Raw genomic sequence first — 23,605 nt, 5'->3', positions numbered from 1 at the left:
GAAGGATGTTTGTTAACGAGTATGCCCGGGTTGGTGGTTCCACAAACAGTCTCGACTCTCAGGTAAACATATAAGCGTGAGGTTCATCGCCCATGCTTACCCCTGAGATTTTTCTATCCAACTTCTGTTCTACCACAATTCCTCAAGACTCATCGCGCTTCCTTTCATGTGTCAGCCTGAAAACATGATATTGTCGTTGCAAAGCATTTGGACCCTAACATACTCACTCTTTACAGCAACTTGGTATGTACTACCAAGTCTGGATTCGGCTTGTCATGAGAGTCGAGGGTAATGGACAGGAAACCAGGCCAGATTGCTTGTCTCTGTAACTTAAGTGGTTACTCTAGGGGCTCGTTGACCAAAATGCCGAAAAGACGGTCGTTGGACCAAAGTGAGTGAAGTTGGTACGAAAGCTCGCACACTTCAGTTGATGTGATAGCTTCGGGGACAGTTTCACTCACCACCATTCCAAGACGCGACTCGTTGTCTCAATCTCCTCGCAATCAACAACATTAGAAAACCAACCTTTTGCTTTCTCCTCCAGCACACACACACCTACACCAACATCAGCCTTGAGTCCAGATGTCTACCAACATGAACCCTGACAACATCGACCCTGCCATCATGGGCCCCGCCATCATGCAATCTGTCGACATGCAGCCTGCGAACGAGACCAAGATCCCTCCTATTGACCGTGCTAAGCTGGCTGAACACGCTCAACTTGGCGAGTTGTGGACTGTAAGTGATTGAAAAATGTGACCGCCGCTGTTTCTTACTGATGCTCTGAAGGCCAACCAGAATGCCGAACTGAACATCCTCGGCGCCATGAACGCCTGTCAGTCGCACTTCGATGACACTACCTTCTGGGAGCGCGACAACAGATGCGGCTACCACAACTACCAGATCAATGACCCTCACGCCTGTCTCGTCGCTCGTCAGAACAGCATCAACAACATCACCGCCAACAACAAGATGTATGCTGACATGAACGACTTCCATGCCGAGCAGCAGAAGGCCTACGACAAGTTGCACGCCTACAACTCAACCAAGTACAGCAGGGAAACCATTCAGGGTGCTAACCGCCAGAAGGCTGCCCGTCGTGGCACTGATACCCGCAGAGCCAACAAGGCTAAGCGCCACGAGGAGATGGTCGTGGGCATCGTCGAGGAACTCGTCGCTCTCAGAGACTACTCTGGCGTTTTGGATGAGCAGTACAAGAAGCGCTTCGACAGAGTCGCCAAGGAGGTCGTCGCTGCCGCAAAGGTCAACATGACTCCTGAGATCACCGCCAAGCTCTACTACGGAGTCGCTCCTCGCCCCAAGCCTGAGTGATATACTTCACAGCTAAGTAAGTGTTGGGGGCTTGGATTTAGAAGAAACGGAGCTTCTATGCTTCTTTCTTCGAAAATGGCCTAACTCCGGCGTTGAGTTTACTTCTTCAGTCAAGATTCGATGGATTGAAGGAAGAGTGGAGAAATTCACAGGGTGTTTGCAGAAACTACAAAGGAAGGAAAGCTCAAGAAGAGGAGGGCGTAGGTAACTTCCCAAAGCAGTCATCAAAATTCAATCGTCATTCGCATCTTTTCATTTGCCAAGTTCTACTCAAGCAAAGCGCGAAACGTGGGCAGCTTGGACTTTCCCAGACTTCAACCACAATTGCTCCCCTTCCTACAACACATACAACGGTATCAATATCACTGTCATCTCCAATCGAATCATTATTACTATTGTTCGTTACCAATCAGCAGAAATCGCAGACATGCAACAGTACGCCATCATGGAGGGGTACGCCGCCCCCGAAGCATACCTCAATATGGAAGGGCATCCCGAGCTGCAAACCGAAGTGTACAATAATAGAAATCTTGTCGTGACTCAGGATCGCATATTCCACTACGATGATGGTTTTACCCGCACTCTCATTTCCGTGAGCACCTCACGCATACCGTTCCTGATCGACTCCACTCTAACCATCCGCGAACAGTATTCCCGAGAAAGTGCTCTGAACATCCTGGAAGCACTAAACTTCGAACAAGAAATGCTGGCCAACAAAAAAGGCATATCGACTGTCTGGCGATGCGTTGGAGGCAGATACTATCCTCTCGACATCAAAGATGGCCGTTACCCCACGACGTCCCCAGGAGAACAGCGTATGGTATACCGTTGCGCAGTGGCGGCAGCCAACGCTCTTAACCACCGACTTTACATGGCCATGGATCCTGAGACGCATTACGAGGAATTCACAATGGCTATGACTTCCATGGCTGAACACAACCGGATGATGAACGAACTCTAGAAGCAGCCCGAGCACCACAGCAACGAGATGAATACCAGTCGACCAGGCCTTCACCAAGACAGTATGGAGCCGCAGGCAGATAATGACACCGAGAAGAGGCTGTGGGAGCCCCAAATGCCTCCACCCCCAGGCTCAGTAGTAGCGATTTGCCAGAGCCTTGAGAACCTGCGTGATTGGCGTATGACTAACGTTCCGAGCTATAGACGGGGCCAAGAAAATCTTCTCGTTGCCATTGAAAAGGACATTGCAGAGGCAAGCGCCTCGAGATTACCATATGCCGAGGACCGGAATAGCAATCGTTGAAGGTTGTGCTCAACTGAGATGGTTGCCTGTTGCTGATGGAGGTTGTTGCGAGGTAGAAGCAAGTCACTACTATCCTTTCATTCGTTTCTAGTTCACTGAGGCCACTGGCTAGCAATCAACGCTCACTGTTTGATAAAGACGTCTACAAATTCTCGACTCCACATTTCTCTTTTTGCCACAAAGGACCTCACTATACACATCTCTAACTAAGGAAGGCTTTTGAGGCATCACACAAGATGTTCCAAGCCTCTCATTCAAATGAAGCCATTGAAGAGATCGATTTGAGCACCACTTCCGAGCCCAGACTGGCTCAAAACCAGGTGGGTGTCATCACTTGCCTTGCAGGGGCAACCAGAAACTGACAATGCAAGCTACAGGACCCTCACTTTGATGTTCAGCTTTACGTGCTAAACCATCGACAGAGCCGGAAGAACAATCTCACAGTCTGGCATCGTAATGCCGTTGGCTCCTTCCGGGCGGTCGAGTGGACAAGTCGTTTCATGTATCGCCAGGACCGTGAGCCGTACTTGGACAGAGATGGCCAAGTCGATCAAGAGTGGCCTGATGAGAAGTGGCAACAATGGTCTGAGAGAGACTTCCATCCTGCTGTGGAGGCATACAATGACTACAATGACCCAGCGCCCGAGATTGTTGTACTCGAAAATGTTAAAGAGAGCCTCCGAAACGTTAGTGATGCTTTCAGAGATTTTCAAGCAAGGCTTTCTCAGGCTCAAAGAGCTCTTGGACTTTCAATCCACCCTTCAGGTTTGCACGACTCCGACCGTCTGCTAGCTCAGACGAGATATGTCTTGAAAGACATCTTCAGCGACATGGAAATCGATCTACGTACCGTCAACGAAGCCCAAAGACAATCAGAAGAACAAATGAAATCGCTGGGATTTGCGGTCAAAGCACTCATCCGAGCAAGAGTTATTTCTGAGAAGTCCAAGAAGAAAAGAGAAGCAGATGATGAGAAGATGGTTGACACAGTCAAGTTTCTCAAAGAATGCCTGAACAGCCATTGTCGACTTGTTGACCTTGTCCTTGGACGATCAGAGCCTTTGGTACAGCAGGGTACTGATCTCATCCAAGCCATGCTATCTGAGATGTTCGGCCTGCCTACCGACGAAATCATCGCAGAAAACTTAGAGCCGGAGCTCGCACCCATCTTGGAAATGGAGGCAGAGGAAGAGTCTGAAGTCGAAGTACTCTGGGAGAAGACCGAGACTGAAGATATCATGGACATCGACCAAGACAGCGAGTCCCAAACACAGTTTGACATGAATGAAATTATTTCAGTCAAGGACCCGGCCAAGCTAGTCTCGAGTGCTAAGAGGAAGAGCAGAAGACTGCTGCAAAAGGAGAAGCACGAGAAAGCAAAAGCGGTTCTGTACCAGAGATTCGGCCTGTCCATTGTTTCCGAGCCCTCGACAGATCAAGAAGAAGCAGTTGAAGAAAGGTGCAACAAACTCAAACGTCAGAAGAGGATGACCGATACGCTCTGCGAGTCACCCGAAGGAAATCTCGCCCCGATCAAAAAGCGTTCAACCTTGAGACAAACTACTCTCCCTTTCAACAAGGTTCGCAAAAGCAGAAGACTGTTCTCTCGCAAGGAGTTGAGTGAGAAAAACACAGTCAAGGACGTTGAAGAGGCAGAAGAAACATCTCCAGACTCAGTCAGAAGATACCCTAGAAGAACTTCTGCCAAACGTCTAGACTCTCGCGAGAATGGCTTGTTCATGTACGGATGGAAGCTTGAGTAACCAGAAATTTCCTAGTCCTCACCAGAAAATGGTCTCTGGTTGAGGTCCGATGTTGAAAAGTAGCGAGCACAAGGCTGCAACTTCGACCATGATAGCGAGTATCTGAGAAGTGGGAGTGCATAGATCAAGGCCATGGGTAATGGGGTGGTAGGTATCGAGAGAGAAAGAAGAGTTGATGATCTTTGCGATAAAGGTGTATGTTATAATTGCTGGACAGGAGAGAATCAGGCTGAGTCAAATATGGAGATGTGCGTGGGAAAGCATGGAAAGAGCATCGTAGTGACAGCTGTCAAAGAATTATCAATAACCAAAGCAGAAGTTACATTATCCTTAACTCCACAACTTCTTCCAATCATCAAGATATATCCTCCTCATGAGGTGTATAGATTAGGCTGTAGCGTACTGTTGGCAAAGTTGTTGTACACAATACCCGTCCCACTGATGCCATCGCCAGCACTGTCGATCAAAATTCCAGGCGCATCCATAAAGTAAGCATATCTAGCCACATCGGGCTGCTGATCCAACCATGGCATGGCCTGTTGCAAGAAAGCCTGTAGCTCGGCATCAGTATAGCTGAAAGTACTATCCAGGCCAAACTCAGTAATCCAGATAGGTCGTCCGCCAGCAACAGCACGGGCAGAATTGACGTAATATTCAAGGTAGGAAGCACCAGCGTACTTGTTGCTATACCAGTGGAGGTTGATAAAGTCGATGGTACAGCCTGTGCAATTGCCCAGGAAGTATTGGAGATATAGTAAGCCCATAGGGTTCGTGGGAGTGCCACCAGAGTTGGTGACGGCAGGGGCGCCAATCAGGGCTTTACCGGCAAAAGGCTGCATGTATCGTTGATGGTAGTAGACTGCCGTAGACACATTCATGCAAGCACTGCCAGACTGGCAGAAGTCGGGTTCATTGAACGAGAAGAGTGCAGTAGAACCGTTGTCAATCGCAAGCTGAGCTGCGGCAGGCCATTGAGATAAAAGATTCGGATCGTCGTTGTAGAGCAGAGGAACGAACTCAAGTGCTGGGTTAAAGCCACAGCTCTGTACACCAGCAGCGCTGCATGGTGCATAGAACCAGTCGTAGGCCCAAGAGACCTGACTATCTTGCCCACTGAGAGAAAAGGGCATGGTAAAATTAGCCTGATTGTAAGACAGCCCACGTTTACCAAAGTTACGGACAGGTGTGGGTGTTGTATGTCCTGTGGAGCTCGTGCTTGATGATGAAGTGGCAACAGAAGAGGATGGCGAGCTGGAGCTCATTGGGGTGCTAGACGAGCTGGTTCTGGAGAGAATTGAGGACGACGATGACAACGACGAAGGCGAAGACGAAGGCGATGGGCTTGCTGTGGATGTGACAGAGCTCGTTGAGGCACTGCTTGACCTTGACGAAGTCGAAGATAGCGAGGTAGACAAGACCATGGAACTGGAGCTGCTCGACGCAGTTGTGGGTGATACGCTCGAGATGGATGAACTATTAAGGCTTGAGCTCGATGAGGAAGCTGCATTTGAACTGCTTGAGGATGATGAACTAGCACTTCCAACTGTCAGCGAGTCGGTCTCCTACCCTAAAGCATCCAGATATACATACATGCTTGTGGCACCCGAACTGCTTGAGGGGGTGATACTTGAAACTGTAGTCTGCCAAGAAAGTGCCGCTGTTGAAGACTGTAAGGTGAGCGAAGAAGAGGTAGATAGGTCGGAGGATGCAGGAGCCGTCGAGCTACTCGATGTACTAGCTGAAGGCTCAGAAGAGGTTGCACTAGTGATATATACGACAGTATCAGGACCGGTAGGTAATGGTGCGTCTTGTGAAAGATGTTGAGAGATGTAGTCGGAGATCTGCGACGAGAAACCTGCGGCAGAGCTGATGCTGGTCGACGTGGCCATATTTGGAGTAACATGAACCACTGTATTGTCACTTGTAGGGACTGGCGCGTTTTCTGAAATCCTTTGAGACAAATGCTCTCCGATAGCTGACGAGTATCCTATGGTCGCAGTACCGCCAGTGGGACCGGCAACAGTGGCTGTGGTGACGGTACTGGGACTTGCGAGAGCGGCCAGAACAGCGACATAATCGCCCCTAATAGCTGCCACAGCTCCTTCGGTGTTGATGATACTGTCAATTGCGGACAGCAGAGTACACTCGCCAAGAAGAAAAGCAGATGCCACACACTCGGGCAAGTCCGCACAGGATGCAATACATGCTTCGAAGGAAGGAGCGCTTTGCTGACGTTTACGACTGGGCGTGATGACATCTCCGCCATGGGTTTGACCACAAGCAATTTGATATTGCGTTCCATTACCTCCAGAGTAAGGCTGTCCACAGACTGGTACGGCTGACGGCGTTGCAGACGAGATGCTCGATGCTGACAGAGGCGACACAAGCGAGGAGGTTGAGGCTGATGCTGAAGGTGCGCCCAAAGGTGAAGAACTTCCCAAAGTCACAGAGCCTGCATTGGAGGAAAGAACAAAGCCTGATGGAATCAAACTTTGAGATAAAGAAAGATCCGAAGTTGACGAAGTCGTGCCAAACAAGTCGCTAGTACTTGAAGCTGTGCATGCAGACACATGAGTAGTAATTACAATGGTTGGTGTGATGATTGCTGGTCGCTGGTCAGTTCTCTGCAAGTCTTGTAGGTTGCAAAAGACATACTTTGGCCGAAAGCATTCTGTAAAAGGAACGCAGATCCTACCAAAAGCCCGGATGTAGTCCTCATGTCTGGACGTTACAGAATAATCATACAACTACTGTCGCCTGGCTCTAGAGCATCGATGAACAGGAGAAAGAGAATGATCGATGTAAGTTGAGTCTAGTTCAAGCAGTATAGATGGCTGCCAGGTGATGGAACGAGTGTGGAATATCAAAACGAGTGTGGCTGCGAAGAAAAGCAATGGAGCGCAAGAACCAAAGGTTGCGACAAGGACATGATCAAATGGAGTGCATCGTGGTGTCCGCGGTATAGGATTCCAGAGCATGAACGAGGAATGTAAACACGGCGATAGAGCGTGCGCTTTTTCAGACTGACGGAATGCATTAGAGATGACAAAGAAGACGTTCACATTCTAGGCTCCTGATAGACTAGTATCGTATGTATATCAAGCGATGGCCTTGACGGGAGGGCGGTGTTGGTTGAGCGCATCGAGAGAGTGCCGTCCCTAAGCTGGGGCCGAGGCTGTGGAGAGACAAGCATAAACTCATTGTGAGTGTTCTTGAACGATCTTCTCGAAGCATATATTCGAGCTAGAGATAGGCCATTTGACTAACAAACTCAGAAGCCAATGACCTCTGTTGTACGACCTTCTCGTATGTCAAATGTTGTCACGACGTGGCTGCACAAATGCATGATACTTTGGTTAAGAACGTCGTCTCCACAGAGAGACCTCATCAAGGGCTCTCAGTCCCCAGAGTCACATATGAGTTGTGACTGTGCATTTCGATAGCGTATAACAAACCTTTTTCACGTTATGAAGGAGGATTCAATGTCGAGATTGTGATGGAAGTGAATGGAGTGGAAGGCGCAGCCACGTGTGGCTGAAATGCGTGTGGCTGTACGTGGTTGATTGCCAGAAGAGTCGACCGCTGACAAAAGAGTCGCCACGCGCGCGCGCTGCAACGCTAGGAAAGCCGACGACGAGCTCGAAATCAGAGAATCGTCACATATCACCTTCACCAAGACTCAGCGCATTTCTCTCAAGCACATCATCATGGCCAACTATCTCGCCTCTATCTTCGGTACCGAGCAGGACAAGGTGCGCATTCCCCATCGTCTGCAACCACGCGCAACTCGCAACTAACAAGCTGTCGTACAGGTCAACTGCTCTTTCTACTACAAGATTGGTGCATGCCGTCACGGAGACCGCTGCTCGCGCAAACATGTCAAGCCTTCATACTCGCAAACCATCCTCCTTCCCAACCTCTACCAAAACCCCGCATACGACCCTAAGAGCAAGATGAACCCGCAACAACTGCAAAACCACTTCGACGCCTTCTACGAGGACTTCTGGTGTGAGATGTGCAAGTACGGCGAGATTGAGGAGGTTGTCGTCTGCGACAACAACAACGACCGTATGTGCTCCTTTCCTGTATTCTTAGACCAACCACTAACCAAGAAACAGATCTCATTGGCAACGTCTACGCCCGCTTCAAGTACGAAGAATCCGCCCAAGCCGCATGCGATGCCCTGAACTCGCGCTGGTACGCCGGTCGTCCGATCTACTGCGAACTGTCACCCGTCACCGATTTCAGAGAAGCCTGTTGCCGTCTCAACTCAGGAGAAGGATGTGTACGTGGTGGTTTCTGCAACTTCATTCACCGCAAAGACCCTTCACCCGAGCTGGATCGTGAGATTGAGCTGGCAACAAAGAAGTGGCTGAGATTGAGAGGAAGAGATGAGAAGAGCGCCAGCAGGTCTCCCACACCTGAACCCACCAGAAAGAGATACTAGGCATTACCGCTCAGGTTGGAAAAAGAGCATGAATATGGCGTTTAGAGGCGAGTCTATTTGGGGTTTATCAGGGACAAATACCCTTGTTTTTGGGTTTGCACTTTTTGCAGCTAAAGAAAGAGGCTATGATCACGTAACGCCTACTTATGGTATACATGCACGAGAACTTCTCGCGAGCAGGAGTTTATCACAAAACTATTCTCAATTTTCTTCTATATTGCTAACACTGTGGACTGGATCTTAAGGATACGTGCATCATTTCTCAGGCAGAGCGAAGTGCAGAGCAACCAGGTCGAGGCTCTGTTCAAAACCGAACTAATCTACAGCAGTTTGCTTACTTGCCCCTCCATCCAGCGATGCCGGCATTTTCCCACCAAGACAGCTGTATGTAACTATAGCAGACTACTCAGATTGCTGATATGTACCTGAAATTAACGATAATCTCTTGAAGTGGTGGTGGAGAATCGTCACTATCTACGAAGGCAGGGTCATACTATCAACCGGTATGCGACGATCATCCTCGGCAGACAACCTCACCTCGTGAACACACTTTCACCCATGTTTTCAATTCCTATAACACAAAGTACTCATCAATAAGACTCACGTTCTCGACCCTTAGCCCTTTCCCTACCCCTGCAGCCTACAGCAACGAGGAAAAAGCAGGCCGACCGAAAACAACCGGAATGGTGTAATTTTGGCATGGGTGTTTCAGAAATGCCTCAGACTGCCACTTGCGACGTGCAGGCCGTGAAGAACTAACTCTCCATGCTTGATATATCCTTGCACGCGAGCGACTAGCATGACTCCGCAGATGCTGGAGGAGTTGCAAGTAAGTCGCAGGTTAGTATTGATGAAGATAGCGTTCGAGATGACTTGCCAGTACATTTCTACAACTTTGCCATGTTCCTTCCTTTCTTTTTCATATGTTCCATCAATTCAACTCTCTTCGCCACTTCAAAGATCCGATCGACTCGGTATTTTTCACGTTCGTTTCATTGAGGCCCCCAATACTGAACACGCGCCACGAGAATACCACGATTCACGATTTCTATTCTTTCACATTCCTCAGGCCTGCCCGAAGCTGCCAATCTCGAATTTGCCCAACGTGACGCGCGACAAACAAGCTTCAATTCATACAATTCTGGGAAACTCTTTTGCAAGGCAACAACATCTGCTCAATTTTGAGGACATACGTCAGACATTTGCAAGGCCTACCACAGAAACAACAACACGAGGTTGCCATATCAATATTCTTTACCAATACAAGGCTAGGAAAAGAAAGGCATCGCGTCAACAAAGATCGCCGGACCCCATCTTACTATCATCAACCACTTTCGCCTCGACTGTCAAAGCCATTTCTATTCCCAACGAGAAACACCACCAGCAAGCTGAACCTATTTATCGCCAAAGAAGTCCAAACGGCGCACAACGAGCCCATCCACCAAACTTACCATCGTGCCACCTTCTACCAGCAAGCATAGTCAACACTTTGAAGAGGAAGAGGGACCTGTGAGGTCAAGACAAGGAAAACCCAAACACAATGGCCGTCCCTCGCGACCCGAACTTCTGGAAACGTTTCAGCTACGCAGTACACCAAGACGAAGAAGCACAGTTAAATCAAAAGTAAGCTTTTTCTACCATCTCCTCCACCTCCTATCTCCACCTAACCCCTTCCACGATCTCCTCATTCGAACATCTCAAACTAACCCTCACCTTTTGAAAAAGATCAGAAACCTGGCTCAACAGCACCCGCCGCAAAAAACACCACTCCTACGCCCGCATCTGTTGCCTCTTCTGGATTCTTCTCATTTGCATCATAGCAATCATCGTAGTCGTCTTGTTAATACTCGTAAAGACGCATACATTCCAAAAAATACACATAGGCGGGGATGGTCATGATTTGGACAACAGTGTACAAAATTGGTTAAACCGGTTATTTGGGACAGGTGGAAAAGGGAAGGAGGGGAATGATGGGTCGTGACGGAGGAAGTCGTGGAGGAGAAGAGTCAAGAAGGATACTGGCAGTAACGCCCCAAGAGCAGGTACTCTTTGGATTCAAGAGAAGAGAAATGACTGTGTACGAGGACGAATATCATGTTGAAACTTTGATGTATAGCTGTAAGATCAAATGAAACAACAACAGCCGACCGTTTTAAGATTACATGATGGTGTTTCCTTATCGCCGTGAAGACGAAGAGAATCTTCGAACACATGAACAAGACGTGAAGCAGCAACATATGATTACCATTTCTAATCACCGTCATCACTCGAATGTGTTCACACAAGACGAGAAAGCACACACAAGATTGAGCAAAGATATGGCATTCGAAGCTATAGACAGTGTGTCCCCATCCAAGAGCAAGAAAAACCACCTTCCTCGCTTCAGATCGCCCTTCATGTTCAGGCAAATTTCGAAATCAAAGACGCAACACCGCTAAAAGCTCCGTGATCAGATGTCAGTTTTAGCACACATGAGACACAACGACATGCGTCTCAGTAGAAGAGTGTGTAGGCACACCAAATTAGTCACCATCGCAAAGTGAAAGTGAGCAAATTCAGCAGTGCCAGCGACACTTCTCGTTGCCGCACTTGTTGCAGATCAAGACCAGGTCAGGGTTGTTGATGTCGTCAACAATACCACGCCACTGAGCGTTGAAGTTGATGCTGCAGTCGTTGCAGGCCTTGTGATCGAGGTCGTACTCTTTCAGTGCCTTCAACACCTGCTTGAGACGTCCATTGCCACCGGAGGGGCGTTGATTGGGAGAGGCTTGACTGGCGGGACCTACAAATGTTAGCGTCAGAAAAGGAAGTTCATGTGAGTCACTTACCAGTGCGAGCATCATCCAGCTGTCTCTGGAGGAACGTGACTCGTGTTGTCAGCTGCGCGATAACCCTGTCTCTCTCGTCCGGAGAGTTGTTGCCCTGACCATTGGTGGTGGCACCAGAAGCGACAGTGGGTCTGACAGGAGCGGCAGAAAGAGCGGCAGGGCGAATGCCAACAGGAGCAGCCGTAGGAGTGCCAGCGGAACCGGCGGGATGACCGCTAGCAGAGGCGACACTGGGAGTGACCGCGGTACCGTTCAGACGAGGGGCAATGTGCTGAGGGGTGCCATTGACGTGAGCAGCGACGTGTCGAGAGGCGCCGTTGACGTGAGGCCCGGCGGTGACACTAGAAGCCGTGGAAACAGTGTGAGTACCTCCGTTGATCTGAGGTGACTGAGGGCTAGCTGCCTGGCGACCGAGAGTGGCATGAGGGCCACGGGTAGCACCGTTGGCAGGTGAAGGAGCGTTGGCGGTGACGGGGCTGCTGATCGACAGGGTAACGCTGGGAGAGCGCATAGGCTGCTGAGCGGTGGTAGACTCACCACGCACACTGATGGGCATACTGAGAGGAGTCTGGCTGGAAGTGGAGCCATGTTCGCCACCATGAATACCAGCAGCTCGGGAACGTTGAAGCTTCTCGAAGAAGGAAACCGGTCCGCTAGAGTTGAGGTTCTGAGCGGCAGGAGTCAGGGCCAGACGAGCACTGGGAGTAGGCGATGTAGGGGTGGGAGGGGCAGCGGCGGAGGCTGAGTCTGCAGCGATGCTATTGACAGAAGCAGTCATCGAACCAAAGCCATAGATCGGGCGCTTTGACTCAGCAGCCTCAGAGGACTGAGTGGGCTGCGAAGCACGAGGGCGGGAGGCAGCGCCGTTGATGCTGGGCTGAGGAACGAAAGCTGTGTTGACAGTGATAGGCTGTTGAGCATGGATAGCCAGCTGAGCCTCGAGCATCTTGATCTTCTCCTCCGATGCAGTGAGGCTTGACTGCAACTTCTCAGCCTTTCCGAGAGCTTCATTGCGCTCCAGCAGGAAGGAGATGTTCCCGGGTTGACCAACACGCTTCGAGTTGATCTGATCGACCAACACAGCACTGCGCTTGTTGGTGTCAACAAGCTTGCGTTGGAGATTCTCAATCTGCTCGTCCTTCTGGTCGAGCTGAGACTCGAGGTTGTTTATGATTGAAGACTTGTCGGCGTTCATCTTCGCGATGCGAGCCTCAACATCAGTCGACGAGGTCTTCTGTTCGATAGATTGCTTGAGGTGGGTAACCTCCTGCTCAAGAGTCCTGATGTGCTCTTCCTTGGCATAAATGAGGTTGCGGGCCTCGGTGAGTTGACCTTCGAGCAGGGCAGCACTCGAAGAAGCAAAAGCAGAAGAGGAACTGCCAGCACCAAGGGTGGAAGCAGGCAGGACGACCGACGTGCCATCACCGAAAGAGGCTTGACGCTTGGCCAATTCACGGTAGAGACGAACAGAAAGCTTGCCGTTGTGCTCGAGGACAGTAAGAAAGTTTGTGTTCTTGGCCAGGTGCTGGCAGTGAACGAAACACTCCTTGACGAGGTGGTCGTAAAGTAGCTCGGCAGGGCCAGAAACTGAGTTGAAGACGGCCTCCACAAACTTAGGGAAGTCGTCCTTGTCGAAAGCACCAGAGACGTACCCGCCAAATCTCTGAGCGGCCTCGACCATGAGGCGATCGATGTCCCAAGCGCTAGCGGCTTGGTACACCTTGACACTGGCCAAAGCCTTGAGTAGGGTGTCTGAGGTGCAAGAGTGGGCAGTGATGTGTAGGTTACGCAAGCCCTGAACCAAAGCAACATCCTGATGCTCTGTAGAAGCGTCGATCAATCTGTTGGCCGATGTGGGCGAAGCGGGGGGTTCGACCTTAGGAAAAGTCAGGCCCTCATCCTCATCCTGGTATGTACCGTCGTAGAGGAAAGAGATGACTCTCCAAACGGTCTGACCATCGAATTCGAGACGAATAGGAGTCTGAAGATTTATGGAAAATTAGCGATGCGTAATGTGACTGGCAAGATGGACAAAGGTACCTTTGCACCGACAGATTGGGCGCGGATAAAGACCTCGAACTTGCAACCCTGGAGCCCTTTGATGAAGAAAACCCAAGTGTGGAAAGGAATGACGAAGCCGTCGAAGGTCATCAAATGAGTGTCAGCGTAGCTGTCGCTACCCTTGATCACAGAGAATGACATCTTCTTAGGACGATCCATCGCTTGCACAAGATCTGAATGCTGACCGCAGTGAAAACCGACCTGCGCACACGTGTCAGTCCAACACCAAATGAAGGAAACGTTTGAAGAGAGTGAGCGGCGAAACGTACTGCTGGGCAACTGAGCAAGATGCGAGAACCTGAAGAGGAAGTCGCAACGCTCAGCTGTATTGCTCTTGTGGCGGCGGTGAAAAGGCAGGAACAAGTTCGATTTCGAATTGATTTCTCGAGTGTGGGAGTGCCGAGAGCACGACTAAGCAGAGGTCTTGGAGGTACACGAACTGGAGAGGAGTAACGAAAAGCGTGGGCCGCCTAAGGAAGTTTGTCTGGTCAACGCTTTCATTTACGGGAGCAGAAAGAGCCTCGAGGATCAGCTAGAGTAAGGGAGTTCATGAGAGTTCTTTGGACGAGGAAGTCGCTGATACTGAGTTGTGTGTCGCTGTGGTGGCGTGTATAGAGAAAGAGCTGCGCAAGAGATCAGCGCCTCAGGTCAGTTGAATCATTACTTTCTCTTGTCGCAAAATGAGCCTGCTTGTTGATGAGAGTAGCTATAGTGAGAGGTGATTGTTTTGCAGTCAGTTAGCACAAGGCACGCGCTGGTGACAGGCAACTACTCTTTCAGGTACTTCTAGCTGTTGTTGAGGAAGGTACGTGTGGTCGCTGTCTCCTCTTTTATGAGGTAGTAACTTGTGAAGCCAAGGTCATCGACCTTTTATTTTCGCCCTGAGATCGAGACATACAGGTGAACGATACCTGCGTATACATACTGAAAGTTCAGACATAGATAGCCTGTCAAGTTGACTATTCCAGAGCTCGGGAGCTAGTGCGAGATGGTGCAATGTTCTTCCAGAGAGCATACCGTATGCTCACTGGATCAATAAAGCTACATAAGCATATGGTCCTGCGAGCTTGTGCTCTTTGTTAGAGATCACAGCAAGCGAACCGCACAGGTGAGGTTAAGAGCTGCATTGCAGATCCCGAAGTTCTGCCATGTTCATCGTATGTGCCAGCTCTTACTCTCTTTGGGCACGGCTGTGCTCCTGGAAGTAATCGTGACTTCTTGTAGGGTGAAATCTGTTCATAGCATTGAAGGAGAAGGGCGATGATACATGCTGGAGGAGAAGACAAGCAGACCACAAGAGTGTAATCAGCAACAAATACCAACGAGGTGAATGAGCTTACTTCGTGGGTATCTATATACCTTATTCAGGAGTCGTTTGTATCATCCACTGTTCCACATCTCGACTCTCAAGCATCATTCAGGACAGCCTTGAAGGCTGCGAGAAGATCCTTCTTCAGGTCCTCTACATTCTCAACACCGATACTGACCCTCAGTACTCTTGAGTCAATCTTCGCATCACTCATGCGTCGCCACTCGATCAGACTTTCCACACCACCAAGACTGGTGGCATGGTGGAAGAGAGCAAGCTTGCTAGGCAAACACCTAGCAAACTTCTCTTCGGCCATCCAGATGGCAAACACAGGACCGTAGCCACCAGGCATTTGCTTCTTCAACCAATGCATGTCATCTTTCTGCAGACTTGCATGCTGGACACGCGAGAGAGCTTTTTGAACAACTGCAACGTCTTCTTTAGGACCTTCGCCGGCTTGGAGTGAGACAAGCCATTGAACCAGAGCTGTGGTCGTTTCGGACTGACGTTGGACACGAAGTTCGAGAGTACGAATGCTGCGGACACCGAGCCAGCCTTCCAAACTTCCCATGACGGCGCCCAAACATACTCGCTCATCCCACATTCCCCAGTACTCTTTGGTTGCATTTGGGCGAGCGGGGTTGATGGCAACGATACCGCAAAGCATATCGCTGTGGCCGCCGAAGTACTTGGTTCCACTGTGCATAACAAAGTCTGCACCACAAGCGAAGGGATCCATAAGTGGTGGTGGCGCAAATGTAGCATCGACTGTCAAAACAGCACCTCTCTCGTGTGCCCATTTGGCATATTTCTCAATCTCGTATGCCTCGCCAGTGGGATTGAGAGGCGTCTCCAGGTGCACCACATCACCCTTGCCCAAGCCTTCCCAAGTATCAGGGTTGTGGACATCGACAATCTTGCATTGTGTGAGTTTTTGGAAGATTTTCAGTACGCCGTGGCAGCCGTGATAGCCGTCGCCAATTGCGACAACCTTGGGGTTCAGTGCGACAAGGAGAGCGTGGAAGGCAGCAAGACCAGAGCTGTAGGTCAATGCGGGGCCTTTGAGGAGGTGCGAGAGGATGGTTTCGAGACGAAAAGTATTGGGCGCAGCCTCGCGGCTGTAGATTAGAGGATCAGAACCGCTTCCTGGCTTCAGAGGGTCACGACCAGCCATCTAGAGAATCAGTGAGCTGCTAGCAAAAAACTCTCATGCATGCGACAGTATCATACCACATCGTCCATGCTGAAGGGCACTAACTTATCAGGGTCCTCGGGATAGCGGTAGGTGGTCGAGACATGCATGGCAGGCGCAACATCTGTGGAATCATTGAGCAGATCATCGCCGTGGACGGCCAATGTCGAGGCCGAGTAATGAGAGTAGTCCATGCTGGGTAGTGCGGTTGTGCAGAAAGAAGAAGGACGGGAAGATGATTGAAGCTGTACAGAAGCAGGGTCTCATAGTCTTCCGAATACCTACCTATCTCGAGGCGAAGCCCGTTGACTTAGCTGAAGGTAGTCCACAGCTGAACATGCGTCTTTTCAAGCTTATGTAATGACGCTACAACCCTTTTGCTCACCATGACTCTTCTCGGTAGGGCAAGATGTTTGCGAAGATGGTGCGGTTTGACATGTCGATATCACGCCCTTCGCGCGTCGAGCTGTCGCCGAAGCTTGAAAGTCTCCTCAAAGAGGAAGGTGTGGCGGACTCGGCAAAGTCGGAGCAAGAACCATTTCAACGTATCACACTTTCGAAGATTTGTTGCGAACCGAAATTTCTGTAAGTTGTGTTCATTCAATCTTGGATGCTATGCTATCTGCTGGCTTCTCATCATGCTCATGCCAATGCTGTTTGGAACTTAACAATTTTCTCGCAGCCTCCTCTTCAATGCAAATGCAGCATCCCCCGAAAAAAAAGGCCTCCTTATGTGAGGCTCAAATGTACGCCTCGCTCGCCTAGAAATCAAGACCCGCTTGAAAACGCTTCAAAAATCATGGGTATAAGCCTGGTTGCATGCTTCTGAAAAGAAAATGCATAGAAGTTTGGAAAGAATAGTCATTTCACTCACTGGCCATAAGCGCCGGCCTGGTGAGGAACCTTGGTTGTGGCCTTTGTAATGGTCTTCTCACGACCATAGGTGTCGACGACAGGGAAGCGAGCACGGCGCTCAAGATCGTCAAGATCCATGTGCGAGCGAATGTACATGTTTCTGCTGTCATCGGGAACGTGGTAGTCCCAGCTGTGGAACTCGCCAGTCTTGAGAGCACCCCAGACGAAGCGGCGACGACGCTGCTGGGCAAAGACGTCCTTGGTAATGGCATCAAAGTCCCACTTGGCAGCCGCTTCCTTCTCGAAAGCCTCAAACATGGTCTTGGTCTCTGGATCTTCACTGGTTGCAAGATTGGTGAGCTCCTTGGGATCGGTGGACAGGTTGAAGAGTTGAGGTGGATCAACGGGGCAGGTGATGTACTTCCAAGGACCGCGACGAATCATCATGAGAGGAGCAACAGTACCTTCACCCATGTACTCGGCGAAGACAGTGTCGTTACCCTTTCTACCTCTGAGGTGAGGCATCATCGAGTGGCCATCCATAGGCAGACCGGGAACAAGCTTAGTGCCCACCATATCGCAAAGGGTGGCAGGAAGGTCGAGGGTTGAGACGTTCTCGTAAACACGGTGAGGAGTGTATGCCTTGGGGTAGCTGATGAGCATAGGTACACGGACGGAGCTCTCGAAGTACGACATCTTGTACCACAGACCACGCTCGCCAAGCATGTCACCGTGGTCACCACTGAAGATGATGATGGTGTTGTCGCGCAACTTGCATCTATCCAGGACGTCGAGCAGTTTGCCGATGCAGTCGTCGACATATGAGCAGGCGCCATAATAGGCACGCTTGGCCTTCTTGATCTGCTCAGGGGTGAAGTCATAATCCTCAAGGTCGCAAACGTGTTGCAGGCGCTTGCTGTGAGGGTCCTGGTCTTCCTTCTTGATCTGAACTTCGGGCATGTCAATGTCGACATCTTCGTACATGTCCCAGTACTTGTCCTCGATGGTGTAAGGGTCATGAGGGTGGGTGAGCGAAACAGTCAAGGCGAAAGGTCTGGCATCAGGACCCTGGCGAACATAGTCGTACAGGTACTGGGTACTCTTGTGCATGCTTGCCTCATCATAGTCAAGCTGGTTGCTGCGCACGCAGGGGCCTGCCTGGAGAATGGAGCTGCTGTTGTGGTACCACTCGAGGCGAGTGTCGGGCTCATCCCAGTTGACAGCCCAGCCATAATCGGCAGGGTAGATGTCAGCAGTCAATCTCTTCTCCCAGCCATGCAATTGGTCGCCAATGAAGTGCATCTTGCCAGCCAAGACTGTCTCGTAGCCGGCGTGGCGAAGGTAGTGTGAGAAGGTGGGTGTGTCGGAACTGATGGACGAGGCATTGTCGTATGCGCCGATCTTGGAAGGGAGCTGGCCAGTCACCAATGACATGCGCGATGGTGCGCAAAGGGGAGAGGGACAGTAGGCCGAGTCGAAAATGACTGACTTTTCAGCGAGCTTGTCGAGGTTGGGTGTCTTGATCTGAGACTTGTCGTTCCAGATCTTGAGTTGGGGAGCGGCCAATTGATCGGCCATGATGAAAAGGATGTTGGGAGTGTCGGGCACTTGAGGAGTGGATGCGCCATTCTGGCCCAAGAAGCCAGGAGGTGGTGTCTCTGGTGGCGTAGAAGTCATTTTGGCGGTTTTGGGTGTGTGGTGTAGAAAAGAGGATGGAGAGGCACACAATCTCCTTTGGCGGGATCAATGGAGTTTAAGGAGGATCCTTGGGCTCAGAAAAAGATCTTGCAACGTCGTCTTTAAGGTTGACGAAGAAGCGGTGATGAGCAAAGCAAATTCGATCAAGTTCTTTCACCGACTGCGTGATAGACAATAATTCAAAACAGATAAGGCGCGCGTGCTCAATTCTGGACTTGAGTTGATAGCGAGTTCCTTATCATGTGAAAGTCAGGGGAGTTGTTGACGACACGACGCGTTAAGAACGTGTGGCTGAAATAAAATTGACGATCGAATTGATTGACCTGCAGGCAGCAGAATAGAAAGAGACAAACAAATTGAAATTGAGGAAACAAAGGATGCCGGCGGACAAGAGAGCTTCTAAGTACTTTCTTGTCTTGCTTACGAGTTCAGGGAGGCAATGCGGCTATGTATGATGTGAGGCAGGAATTGCGTGCTTTCAGTTGACCCTCACACCATCGCTTTGAAATCGAGCATGCGAGTCTCGAATCTGCGACGGTGTCATCCATCTTGTCCGCAACGGCCCCCCGGAAGTTTACCCCGTCATAAATATGCAGGCGCCCCGGACCTGCATCTTAGCGCGCCTTCCATCGCAATTGCGAAATAGCACACCATCGATCATCGCCTTCCCCTCCAGTGATCTTGCTGGAATTGAGCCTCCATGCACAAAATGGCATACTTGCACGCGAGTGAAAAAGTTGTAAATTCTGGGGTACCTCTGGCCTGCTTATAGCTTCTCAAAGAAGACGGTACATGCAGCAAAGTTCCTTGAGATAGATAAGATCCGAACACATTGCATGATGGAGGTAGGACAAAAGTCGTGGAATATGGACGCACGGACGTAAAATTTGCCATCCGGAAGGCACGCGATGCGACCAAACGCCAGACCACGATGATCTGACCAGCCAGCGCAGCAAAGCAGAAAGAGGAGAAAGGAGAAGAATGGAGTCACGCGCTACAGAATTGCCCTCCGTCTGGGCCGTTGCATTTGGCGCTTCCGTCGTCGCAGGCCTCGCAGGTTACTTCTTGGGCACTGCATCGTCTATCGGTGTGTTTGGCAGCAACCCCCAGCAGCGCGTCGTCAGCAGCACAAGTGCTCAGCATGAAAAGGAGCACAATGGCAGCGAGAACGACGACGACAACGCATCAGAGTCCGATCTGGAGGACTCCGAAGATGATCAGGAGGTCAATGGGTTCGAGGATTCGACTGAGGAATGCAAGCTCGTTCTCGTTGTTCGCACTGATCTAGGCATGACAAACGGTACGTATCACATTTTCGCTGCTATCAATCAACATCACACGCTCTCTGTTTCCCCTCACTCTTTTTTTTTCAATCCATGATATGCAGGTTGTGTATCTTCAGCCGCTCGCATCCCATGGTTTCAATGCCCCGAAAGAGAAAAAGAATGCATACCATGATAGCCATTGTCTGACAAATCGATTTCTCTTCTGCTGCGATACAGGCAAGATAGCAGCCCAATGTTCACATGCCACCCTTGCATGCTACAAGACACTTTTGCGTCAGAACTCGCCTATCCTCAAACGCTGGGAGGGCTACGGTCAGGCAAAAGTCGCCGTGCAGGTCAAGAGCGAGGAAGACTTGTTGATCCTTCAAGCTCAGGCTATCAGCTTGGGTATCTGTGGACAGATCATTCACGATGCTGGTCGTACTCAAATCGCCAGTGGTAGTGCAACAGTACTTGGAGTTGGTCCTGCTCCCAAGTCCATGGTCGATCAAGTCACTGGACATCTCAAGCTTTTGTAAACAGACAGACGCCGAAAGATGTCGAACGTCATGCTATCACATGACATCAACCAAAGTCAAATTTGACGGGTATAGCGGAAGACATCACGACTGAGACCATACATAAAATCGTCGAGCGACGTCACACACGAAAGGATCAGCCTATGGTCAGACCTCATACCATGGCGAGCATTATTTCGCGACTGAGAACCACATGGCTGGGACATACCTGCCTTCTCCATCCAAGATTTGGGAAGACCATCGCTTGGGCCATTTCTGACGACCCCGTTGGCAACCAAGGGAGTATGCTCAACGTTCAAGCAATCAATGGAAAAAGCATCATACAAAATGCTCGAGAAAATATCTATGAGTCAATCAAATTTTCTGACAACAATTTCTCTTTGCTAACGACATAATGTTCCTACTCCTGTGGCCGTACAAACTTTTTAGTCGCAAGTGAAAACAGTAAACTCCAGAGATACTAATCTTAGCGCCTTCATTTGTACCCTCTTCAGCATCTCGTTGTCGCTTGTTGGCTGACATCAAGAACCAAGCTTTCCAGTCAGATGTGGATTACTCTGATTACGTTGTTATTGTCAGCTCACGTCTTTACAAGTATTGACTCTTGTGCAGCCGGTACAATATCATATCCATTCAGGTATCGCAGAATACTCGCCGGAAGCCCCAACATGTCTCAGCTCCGATCCGAACCGCAAAGCTCTCGCTGTGATTTACACGACCAAGAACTTTTCCTTACCCCCCTGGACGCCTCACAACCTTCGATACGACTATATACCATAACGACCACAAGGAATATGCGCCTCATCAAGGAGATAACAACAAAGAGGCCCCAATAGCAGGGACCCAAAAGCAAAAAAAACCAGTTTCCCAGAAAAAACCCCTGTTCCCATCGAAGGGCCGAGGCCAGCCGGTCGTCACCGTACTTCCCAGACCACATGGCTGTTAACAATGATTTTTGTTGGCGAAGCGTGACAACTTACCCACTCGACTAAAGGCGTCCCTAAAGCTCATGGTGTGGCACGCTCGCTGGGAGGGTCGCGAATTTCTTGAACCTAAAGCTTTGCGATGGGGAGACGCGCAAAAGAGCAGAAACAGCGAAAATACCATCGACTCTGCTGTGGACGTGCCTTTTTGATATTTGATATTTGCTTTCCATAGTATGTATTATTGTGTTGGTCTTTGGAAATGTTTTACTCGTTGATAAAGACCGCCAAAGAGTCACGACTAGCTTGCTTCTCCGATGATCTCTAGTGATCCTATTAGCTGATAGAATGCACAAACACTTTTCCAAGGAGACTTGTCGCTGTGAAAGCGATCCAAGCTATCTGCTTTCTATGGATGGCGTTCTTTTCTCAGATACTATCGTGCATTCGGATAGGTGCATACTAATAGCCTCAAGCGCATCAGAAGGTACGGATTGTTGCTGAAGCTATTGAAAGGGTTGTACTATTGAGCAATAAAGAGCAATCGGAAGCAAGAAACTACTAAGGAAGCACTGATTCAACGAGCTTCATGCTCAATCTTCTTTCCACTCCGGTAAACTCCTTCTCATCTTCCATCTCAAGAGGTAAACTCTTTCTTCCAGTAGGCTGGCAGGTCAGTACGACTCGGGGTGGTCTTCATGGAGTGGAACATCTCCAAGTCGAAGGGACCGATGTTGCTCTTGCCCTTAGCTCTTGCAGCAGGCAGTTGTGGACGCAGCCAGAAGTCTCCACTGGTCTTGTCCCAGGCGATACAGAAGTGACCGGTGTTCCAACAGGTTTTGCAGGCATAACTACCCTCGTCTTCGGTAGTGAGGTAGCACTTGCTCTGGTTCCAAAGGGCGGAACGAACGCAGCCAGATGTCTGAATGTTATTGGGCCACTCTGGGTTCTTCTTGTTGAACTCCTTAAGTTGCTTCTTCCATTGCTCGCGCAGCCGTCCGCCATCCCTTTCCCATGCCTCAGAGGTTGCTTTGTCTTCGTCCTCAGCAATCTCTAGTTCGAGGTCGTCAGGATTCAGCCAGATTGTGACGTTCGACATGTTGGCGCTCGGATACAGCATCTGCAACGCGGGATTGATCGATGGTTGGAATATGCTTGTGACCCTGGTCGGAGTTGGAGGCGCTTTCAGTCTTGATACGGCGTGTGGACCTTCCGGGGTCATCTATGCCTACATCAGCCCAAAGCCATACGAAGACGGATGTATTCAACTTACCGTCGACGACAACCTTGCGCTTGATCTTGGCGCTCGAAAGTAGGAAAGTCTTGCGGCTGGGTGTACTCGAGCCCGTCAGCAAAGCAATGTGTTGAATCTTGTCATTGAGGTACTCACGGCGTGGTGTCTGGTGCGTCCTCTCCACTGAAGATACCAGAGTCTGGCTGGAGCAGTTGCTTCTCGGCTTTCAAGCCATTGATCTCTTGAATGTAATTCTCGGTCTTGATTGCATTGAGCTTCTTCAGCAGCTCCTGATGGGATTCTTGCAGTGTATCTAGGCGTTGAGCGAAGTTGCGCTGCTCATTCTGTATATTGGTCAGAAGAAGGGTTTTAGGTGTTGCTGGATCTGACTCACCTTGAGGTACGCGATTTCCTTGATGTTAGACTCGATCTTGGCCTCAGTTGAGGTAAGGTCAGTCTCGGGCTCCTTAGCCAGATGTGCGATTGATGGAGGCATGATGTGATGGAATAACTTTGAAGGAGGAGGAAGAGCTCTTGTGGAATTGAACGAAATCGAAAGATGGAGTGGAGAGAGGAAAGAAGATTGGAGTGGGTGATGCGCAGGCCTCAAAAAGCGCTGTTCGGGAAGGTGCGCTTTTGTCGTCGCTGCCTTGTTGAATGAAAGTGCGGAAGTGAAGCTCCAAGTCTGTCTGAACTATGGCACACAACTGTACACACTGAACTCAGTTTGCAGCTATCCGACTTCATTAATTTCCAAAGCACAGAATGGGGAGCTATTCACGAAGGCGAACCGAGCATCTCCATCACCAATCTCAATATTTGGGAAGTGATTGTGTGGCCCGACAGCTCACAATATCACAAGACGCTTGCCTCAAATGGGCAGATGATACTTTCT

General features: G+C 50.0%; 11 protein-coding genes across 11 annotated transcripts; 6 read left to right on the top strand and 5 right to left on the bottom strand.

Moving 5' to 3' along the window:
• Positions 1-582: 582 nt before the first annotated feature.
• On the top strand, positions 583-1,332 carry M437DRAFT_63212 (uncharacterized protein; the record flags this gene model as incomplete). Its single annotated transcript, XM_041024215.1, has 2 exons — positions 583-738; positions 790-1,332. The coding sequence occupies 2 exons, from the start codon at positions 583-585 to the stop codon at positions 1,330-1,332; spliced, it is 699 nt and encodes a 232-aa protein (XP_040882683.1).
• Positions 1,333-1,759: 427 nt separating this feature from the next.
• Positions 1,760-2,596, top strand: M437DRAFT_63211 (uncharacterized protein; the record flags this gene model as incomplete). Its single annotated transcript, XM_041024214.1, has 2 exons — positions 1,760-2,152; positions 2,294-2,596. The coding sequence occupies 2 exons, from the start codon at positions 1,760-1,762 to the stop codon at positions 2,594-2,596; spliced, it is 696 nt and encodes a 231-aa protein (XP_040882682.1).
• A 236-nt stretch (positions 2,597-2,832) lies between these two features.
• M437DRAFT_81513 (uncharacterized protein) lies at positions 2,833-4,359 on the top strand (the record flags this gene model as incomplete). The annotated part of the gene is made up of 2 exons (XM_041027570.1): positions 2,833-2,916; positions 2,974-4,359. 2 exons carry the CDS (start codon positions 2,833-2,835, stop codon positions 4,357-4,359), a joined length of 1,470 nt encoding a protein of 489 aa, XP_040882681.1.
• A 428-nt stretch (positions 4,360-4,787) lies between these two features.
• On the bottom strand, positions 4,788-5,525 carry M437DRAFT_17184 (uncharacterized protein; the record flags this gene model as incomplete). Its single annotated transcript, XM_041018892.1, has 1 exon — positions 4,788-5,525. A coding segment is annotated over one exon (738 nt), but the record flags the coding sequence as incomplete, so codon positions are not given.
• Positions 5,526-8,066: 2,541 nt separating this feature from the next.
• M437DRAFT_41077 (RNA-binding domain-containing protein) lies at positions 8,067-8,806 on the top strand (the record flags this gene model as incomplete). The annotated part of the gene is made up of 3 exons (XM_041020311.1): positions 8,067-8,111; positions 8,172-8,427; positions 8,478-8,806. The coding sequence occupies 3 exons, from the start codon at positions 8,067-8,069 to the stop codon at positions 8,804-8,806; spliced, it is 630 nt and encodes a 209-aa protein (XP_040882679.1).
• A 1,540-nt stretch (positions 8,807-10,346) lies between these two features.
• M437DRAFT_40666 (uncharacterized protein) lies at positions 10,347-10,787 on the top strand (the record flags this gene model as incomplete). Its single annotated transcript, XM_041020228.1, has 2 exons — positions 10,347-10,429; positions 10,532-10,787. The coding sequence occupies 2 exons, from the start codon at positions 10,347-10,349 to the stop codon at positions 10,785-10,787; spliced, it is 339 nt and encodes a 112-aa protein (XP_040882678.1).
• Positions 10,788-11,361: 574 nt separating this feature from the next.
• On the bottom strand, positions 11,362-13,854 carry M437DRAFT_81510 (uncharacterized protein; the record flags this gene model as incomplete). The annotated part of the gene is made up of 3 exons (XM_041027569.1): positions 11,362-11,588; positions 11,635-13,615; positions 13,675-13,854. 3 exons carry the CDS (start codon positions 13,852-13,854, stop codon positions 11,362-11,364), a joined length of 2,388 nt encoding a protein of 795 aa, XP_040882677.1.
• Positions 13,855-15,101: 1,247 nt separating this feature from the next.
• M437DRAFT_40729 (cystathionine beta-lyase) lies at positions 15,102-16,390 on the bottom strand (the record flags this gene model as incomplete). The annotated part of the gene is made up of 2 exons (XM_041020242.1): positions 15,102-16,178; positions 16,235-16,390. 2 exons carry the CDS (start codon positions 16,388-16,390, stop codon positions 15,102-15,104), a joined length of 1,233 nt encoding a protein of 410 aa, XP_040882676.1.
• Positions 16,391-17,066: 676 nt separating this feature from the next.
• On the bottom strand, positions 17,067-18,728 carry M437DRAFT_63205 (choline-sulfatase; the record flags this gene model as incomplete). The annotated part of the gene is made up of 1 exon (XM_041024213.1): positions 17,067-18,728. The coding sequence occupies one exon, from the start codon at positions 18,726-18,728 to the stop codon at positions 17,067-17,069; it is 1,662 nt and encodes a 553-aa protein (XP_040882675.1).
• Positions 18,729-19,730: 1,002 nt separating this feature from the next.
• Positions 19,731-20,553, top strand: M437DRAFT_41802 (peptidyl-tRNA hydrolase II; the record flags this gene model as incomplete). Its single annotated transcript, XM_041020444.1, has 2 exons — positions 19,731-20,049; positions 20,252-20,553. 2 exons carry the CDS (start codon positions 19,731-19,733, stop codon positions 20,551-20,553), a joined length of 621 nt encoding a protein of 206 aa, XP_040882674.1.
• A 1,560-nt stretch (positions 20,554-22,113) lies between these two features.
• On the bottom strand, positions 22,114-23,206 carry M437DRAFT_81506 (uncharacterized protein; the record flags this gene model as incomplete). The annotated part of the gene is made up of 5 exons (XM_041027568.1): positions 22,114-22,529; positions 22,567-22,698; positions 22,750-22,814; positions 22,867-23,054; positions 23,105-23,206. The coding sequence occupies 5 exons, from the start codon at positions 23,204-23,206 to the stop codon at positions 22,114-22,116; spliced, it is 903 nt and encodes a 300-aa protein (XP_040882673.1).
• Positions 23,207-23,605: the final 399 nt, after the last annotated feature.

This window comes from Aureobasidium melanogenum (assembly GCF_000721775.1).
Source record: "Aureobasidium melanogenum CBS 110374 unplaced genomic scaffold scaffold_3, whole genome shotgun sequence".
NCBI lineage: Eukaryota > Fungi > Ascomycota > Dothideomycetes > Dothideales > Saccotheciaceae > Aureobasidium > Aureobasidium melanogenum.
This window is presented reverse-complemented; position numbering and strand designations above follow the sequence as displayed.